Here is a 7,124-nt window from a genome sequence, read left to right on the forward strand (position 1 = left end):
GGAAATATGGATGAATGGATGAAGATTTACTGGGTGCCAATAGAAAACATTGTCAGATATATATGAAGAGTTTCCATTTTTTTCCTCTGAAAGATCTTGCACCCTGAAATACAGTTAAAGGTTCTAAGTGTGTATAAGTTGGGTAAGACATCATCCTAATAAGAAAATTTCAATACTATTTTTCAGGTACTGATGCATTTTTTTAAAAAGAAAAACCAAGCATGCTGTCCTTAAAAACAAAATTTATAGATTACATATGCACTAAGGCAGGTCGATAAACTTCTTTCAAACCTTTGAAACTTTGGGGGAAAAAAGTGAAAGAGATTGTTTAGCGGGTGATTTAATAGCCACCCCCCTGCCACCTCTGAGAACACTTTCTCTAATAATAAGGGGCAAAGTACATGCAGTCGTGGAAACCACAAATGCTCCACCACTGAATGAATGAAGAATAAGTTGTCAGTTAAAAAAAAAAAAAAAAAGAGAGAGAGAGAGAGAGAGAGAGACTGTTTTGTTTGCACCATATATGCCATTGCCCCAGCATTCTCTGGTTTTCAGTAGTGTGATGGTAAAGTAGGGAAGAAGTGATTCCTCTTGAGCAGAGACTGGAAATACCCGGTCTGGGAGACATTATTTCAAGTGGGTGCAAAATGAACACAAATTCCTTACGTGGGCTTGCAAACTCAGAGAGGTTGTCTCTTGTCATCGATTTTATTTATTTACTTTTTCCCAGAAGAGGAATCCCAGAAGTACCTGTCTCTGACATTTTGCAGAGCTTGACAAAGAGTATAGAAAGGGTAGGGGATGATGCTACTGAAGCCAGAATTGGGGACAGGCAGTTAGTGTAGAAATAAGGGATCAGGTCAAATGGAGGAAATGGAGGCCATGAAAGCCATCTGCCTCTGGAAGTTGGAGACTGCCCCTGGGAGACTGGAATGTCAAGGATCTCTGGAACCCATTGATTACCAAATTTACCTGCACTTGTCAGGGACTACAGACAAGGGGTTGCTAATAATGCCCCCTGGGCCCTTGCCTGGCTGAATCACTTTGACCCTCCCCCTGCCCCATCCGCTTCTCACTTTTTACATCTCACCTGCAAAACCAGGCCTAGTCACTAGGCAGGAAAAAGAGATAAGGAGGGAGAGAACTGGAGAACAAAAGGGAACTTAACCTATAAAAGATGTAGGGTGCCCTCACTTCTTGGGATTCTAGAACAGCCATGGCCCCCTCCTCTCCCTCGGGAGAAGTCTGTATTATTACTACTTTTAAATAAAACCTGCTTAATATGCTAGCCATGGCGTGCTTCTCTGGTGTTCAAACTTCAAAATTAGAGGAAGCAGAACTGTCACCTGTAAACGGCGGCATCACTACTTGCCAACAAAAGGAAATGAATGCCCCAGACAGTAGTAGGAAGGGATGAATTAAAGCGATTCCAAAGTTGTGGAGCGCAAGCCTTAGCCTTAGCAAAAACCAAAGGACATGGAAATGAACAGCCTGATGTGGGTATATTTGTTGCAAGAGCAGCGATTACAAAACAGCCCTGATGTGGGTGTATTTGTTGCAACAGCAGCCCTTACAGAGTGACCTAAAAAGAGGCAGAGCAGGGAGCTGAGCGCTTAGAGCGCTCTGGGTAGGGAAGAACATCAGAACAGAGAAGGGCGCTTTAGCCTGACGGTACTCCAACTTTAACGCCCACAGACACCCAAGAAGTTCGTTAAAACGCAGATTCTGAGCCCCTTGGTAAGGAGTAGGGCCCGAGAATCTGCATTTCCAACAAACTTCCAGGTATTACAGCTGCTGTTTGTCAAAGCACCAATCTTTGAGTAGCAAGGAGTTGAATGTTCAGGGGAGAGGGGTGTGAAGAAATTCTGAACTAGAGAAGAAAGGGGCTTTCTGAAGAAAGCGGTAAACTTTTGGGGTGGCAGCAACCTCAAATTGGATAGGCAGGTCAAGGAAGAAAACTTTGGTCTGGAAACTTACTCTTAGCAGTTTCAGGAGGAAATGAGAGAAGGAGGCATTTGCCCTCTGGCTCCGGAAGAAAGTGTCAAAAGGCAAACGTCTTTCAGAGGGGCAGGAGATGCACACCTGGACACTGTGGGCAGCTGGACCTGCAGCCTGCTCCGGGACACAGGGAGTTTGAGCTGACCAGTCCTTACCTGCGCTCGCCCTGGTCAGTGTAGACGTTTAGGAAGAGCCCCTCCCTGGATTCCTGGAACACTGGACCAGAGAAGCTGAGGTGCAGCTCGTAGCGGCTACCAGGCTGTAGGGCTTCACCGAGTTCCAGCACCATGTATTGAGTGTCCATAGCGAACCACACGTCATGCACCGGCACGCGACCCACGGTGGCGTTCCCAGTGCCGGGGTACAGTGGACCCCGCACTTCAGTGCGATCGTAGTCCAGGAAGAGGCTGTGCAACAGTAATCTCGTGGTGGACATCGTGCAGCGCACCGTGATGTTCACCCGGCCAGTGAAGCGCAACAACTGCGCCGAGAGATTGTCCGGCTGCAACCGGGGCCACAGTTCCAGATCATAGTGAAGCGGCACCAGCCAGGATGGCAGGCGCAGCTGGTCCCAGGGCCCCGGAGGTCGCCAGTCTTGCGAGGTGGCTGTCACCTCTGGCTCACTTGTAGGGCCGGGTTCCTGCGTTGACGGTGGCTCCTCCTGCCCCATTGGAGAAAAGGACGCGGCGTTGGGGACCGCGAGTCTACGCAGCTCCGACGGCAGGACACTAGCGCAGTGGCCATACAGGGAAGCGAACACTGCCAGCGCCAGCAGGAGTGCGGCAGCCAGCCCGGCCAGCAGCAGGGCCACTGCACGGCTCACATAGAAGCCCGAGCTGGTGGGGGGCTCCATAGTGCGAATTCGGCGCTGGTGAGAGATGGGAGACTCCAGATAGCAGCAGAGATACAAACCCGAGCAAGGGTGTTGGGTGTTGGGACCCCCAACACCCGCTGCCCCTTCTCTCTTGTACTATCCCTCCTCCTCCTCCACGAGAAGCCTAAAACTGCGACAGGAGAGAGCGATTGGGACCACGGCTTCCCCCTCCCAGTTAATCAGATCCAGGTCCCAGCCTACTCAACCCGCCCCACCAGATCGCTGGGAAGAGGCGGACCCGACGCACCAAGAAGCGCGCCCCTTGGGGTCCGAAGTGAATGACCGCGCAGAAGAGGCATCGGTGGTAAGTGCAGGCAGGGAGCTGTAGAACCTAACTCTAATCTGGACATTTCCGAGGGGTTTAGAACTTGTTGGGGGGTGCCCCGTTAGTCTTCAGATGTTATCGCAGGAGCGTCAGAAAACTGAGCACCTTCTCTTGCTTGACCACAACGATGAGTTCCCGGCAATACAAATGCTCAGCCACCAGCCTGGGCTCGTGTGCTGGTGGGGAGGCGCGGACCCAGAATATTTGGGAACACGCTTTGAAATGACCCTGAGAGAGGCAACTGCTTTTTCATATTATCTGAGGCCAAAACTTACAGTCCCCAAATTCGCCTTCTGAATAAAGACAGGACGCTTGAGGCCGGAACAGAGAATGTGAACTTGGAAACAAGGTCTGGGTCCTGGAGTCTTTCTGGAATTTAGGAAGCTGGGTTGGAGGAGGGGTCGACAAAAAGCTATGGAAGCGTCGAGTCTGCGACTCAATCAAGAAGAGGAAGTGGGGGCCGCTCTACCTCGGAAAGGGGGAGCATGCGAAGCCTCCACTGCTCCGCAGTTTTCCGCAGCGGAGTTTTCCCTTCCTGGAGCCTCGTCGGCTCTCCGCAGCGCTGCGGGGTGTGGGTGGGGGACTCTACTCCCACTTTCAAAACGCGCTCTTTTGAAGCAAAGAGGATAAAACGATCCGGCGACCAGCCTTTCCACCCGGAAACCACTAGGCTGGAACTGGCTACCCAAACTGCCCTCGTCAGTGAGGTCTTGGGCTTGCCAGGCATCTGTTTGCTATTTAGCGGGTGATGCTAGGCGAGTTCCTGGCGCTGCTCTTGGTCTTGCACGCACGCACGCACGCACGCGGGAGAATTGGTGCAAGGATCAGAAGGCGTCAGAGAAGAGGAAAGGGACAGTGGTTAAGATCCCACTGCAAGCTGAAGATTTATTTTAGAGCCTCCCGTCTTCACGGTCCTTTTTTTATACCCCACCCCCCGAACGAAAATAATTTTCCTGTCGCAGTTATACAACGGGCTTCACTTTCGTGTTTTGCTTTTATCTCTCTTCCAGTGATGAAACCCCTTTCACCTGAGTTTGGAAACAGGGCGGACCACAGTGATTCTCGTGGGAAATGTGTGCTTCCTCGCTCCTTTAACTGCAATTAATCACCTTAACAATAAACCAAGACAGGAAGGTGGACGGGGATTTGACTTTAAACTCAGGTAGACGGATGTGCTGTGTAATCTGTGAGCCAGTCTCCTGGTTCTAATTTCCAGAGTTACTTTCTTCAGAAATGGAACAACCATTTTAAAATACATATGCATCACTCTCAGAAGATGCTGGGCAGAGCTGAGAGAAAAGTCTCCTCTATTTCTACATAAAATTCTACAGTTGAGCTATCAGAATTGTGATTTACTGTAATAGCAGGATCTCTGGGTTTAGGACAATAGATGGGAATTGAGACAGATGTGAAAATATTTAATTACTGGCTTTACCAACCTCTGGACAATTTCTTGAAAGATTTTAAAGGATTCCAGACTTCCAAGTAAAGGTTAAAAAGTAAAGAAGTCAGTAACAGGATTACTTCAAACACATTAGACATGTTTCTCCCCTCAATAACAAGAAACTGTACTGGAAGATGTATATGCAAATGCGAGTTTTGATTCTGTTTTTCTAACATCAAAAAAATAGAGATTGGCTCCCACACAAGAAGTTTCAAAATCATTGGGTACAATGATTCAACACTTTAAATATCTCATTAAAAAAGAAAATATTTCTGATAAATCATTAAAGTTACTCAAAAGAATTTACAAAGTGGCATCCTGACTGAGTCAGGATTATAACAATTTAAGAAACTGGAAAATTATTTGACATCTCAATGAAAATATTCACTAGAAATGTTTAAAAATGTTTCTAATGAGTTTCTCAGAAAACCTACTTTTTATTGAGATCATTCAAAGCAGTGATTCTCAACTGGGTGTGACTTTGTTGTCTCTTCCCCATTTGGCCATGTCTGGAGACAGTTTGGGTTATCACAACTGGTGGAAGGGAATGCTACTGGTATCTAGTGGGTAGAGACCAGGAATACCACTAAACTTCAAAAAATGCCAAGAACAGCCCCCAATGAGAATGAAGCAGCCTGCACAAAATGCCGTTTGTGCTGCCTTTCAGAAATTCTGAGCAAAAACAATTATCAAAGCATTTTATATGATATCCAGGTAAAACTTCAGCTATTCATCTTGTGATATTTGCTTTTGTTGTTCATGTTTATGCTTTGGTATGTCTATTATTTTTCTATCTTTATTTCTTATACTTATTATGGACTACTGTAATACATTATTATACATCTTGGGTCCCATGACTTAATTTTTCTTTTTATTTTTCTAATTTTACTGTGAAAATTCCATTTTAATGAATATTATATTCATAAGTCTGAAAATAAAAACTTATGAAAATTATGTTGAGGTATCTTGCTTCTACTACTTTTATAATTAGTAATTTTTTAGTTTCCTTTCAGTATTTTTTCATGCAAATCAAATAAATACAATTATAAACCCATGTATTTCTCCCCTATTCTTCAAAAAAATTGTATACTGTATTATAGTTCTGTACCTGTATTTTTTCTTGTTTTTTGTTTTTTCCAAAATATATTTATTTTTAAAAACAAAAATCAGATAAGTTTTATAGAGTCAGATTTTTAAAAAACAAACCAGAGTTCAGATTCCAGCTTAGAGTGAAAGCTGAACATGAGTAATTTCATGCAGAAGTGATTTCTCTCTACAGGAGATAAAACATTCTGCTTAACTATAAACACTCAGTTCTCTAAATCTGATTGTACTTCTGTCGTCATTTTATTTCATTTCAGGGCTCTGACATGCAAAAGAATCCATCTCTAAAATTCAAAGTTTCCAAATTGAGATGAATGATTGCTGGGCTTGGGTTGGGGTCTATAACCAATTCGTTCATTGGGATCCAGCTCTTGGGATCATTGCTGAGCCCAGTGGTTTCTTCTCCATCTCTCTCCTACAACATCCACGTCTTCCTTCTGTTTCTTACGGGTCTCCAAGTCCTACCAAATGCTCTCAAACTCTTTAATGTCATCAGGCTTCAGTTCTGGGCACTTTGGTTTCCATCGCAGCATACTGAAATTAACACTAAGCCAGACCTGATGAACTACTGAACTATTTTCAGCTCAATTCATAGGATTATCCTCAGGATCTAAGGAAATCTTAAATGGATAAGTCATTCATTAAACAAACTCTTCCTGTGCTCCAGCTACAGAGTTAAAAGGCACAGTCACAATCTTGTCCAGTTTACCTCTGATGCCCCAGCACCAGCAGAGCACTGGGCCTTACAAAGAGAGCTGCACACAGTTTACCTGAAGCCTTCTTACCCATCATCTCATTCTCTATCCAACATAAAGAACAGGCTTTTTTCATGCACCTGTATTTTCATTAAAAAAAAAAAAAATATTGGCCATCCTTCCATATCAGTCCACAGACATATTTCACATAGTATTATATTGAATGCATAGCATTATATTGAATACTGCATAGTATTATATTGAATGGGTATTTGCAAAGGTTTCCCAAATTGGGTTATTTGAAAAATTTTACCAGAGTACAGTCACACAGGCTTTTATTTAAAGGCAAAGGATATGGTGCACCAAGAAAAAGAAGAGTATAGGTGGGCTGGGGTTGTAGCTCAGTGGTGGAGGCAAGCGCTACCTAACATGTGGGGCACTGGGTTCAATTCTCAGCACCACATATAAATAAATGAATAAAATAAAGATCTATCAACATCTAAAAAATATTTTAGAAAACAAAGAGTACAGGCAAACACTGGTGGTCAGGGAGATATCTGATGTGCAAACTCCCCAGGGCCCTTGTTTCTACAAATGGACCATTTCATATCACCAGTTTGAACCACCAAATTCTGTGGGCGAAATCTTGTCTACAGAGAACTCAAAAGAAGAAACCCTTAGGCC

General features: G+C 44.6%; 1 protein-coding gene and 1 pseudogene across 2 annotated transcripts in view; both read right to left on the reverse strand.

Annotated features, from left to right (window-relative positions):
- Lvrn (laeverin) overlaps window positions 1-3,610 on the reverse strand; it is a 110,105-nt gene extending 106,495 nt beyond the window's left edge. Inside the window, exon 1 of one of the 2 annotated variants that reach the window (XM_047555723.1) lies at window positions 2,154-3,610. In XM_047555723.1, the coding sequence (XP_047411679.1) occupies window positions 2,154-2,851 (698 nt within the window). In that variant the 5' untranslated portion in view covers window positions 2,852-3,610. The remainder of the gene's footprint in view (window positions 1-2,153) is intronic. The other variant, XM_047555722.1, reaches the window with a different exon arrangement.
- A 2,419-nt stretch (window positions 3,611-6,029) lies between these two features.
- On the reverse strand, window positions 6,030-6,278 carry LOC124986564 (anaphase-promoting complex subunit CDC26-like; annotated as a pseudogene).
- Window positions 6,279-7,124: the final 846 nt, after the last annotated feature.

This window comes from Sciurus carolinensis, chromosome 6 (genome assembly GCF_902686445.1).
Source record: "Sciurus carolinensis chromosome 6, mSciCar1.2, whole genome shotgun sequence".
Lineage (NCBI taxonomy): Eukaryota > Metazoa > Chordata > Mammalia > Rodentia > Sciuridae > Sciurus > Sciurus carolinensis.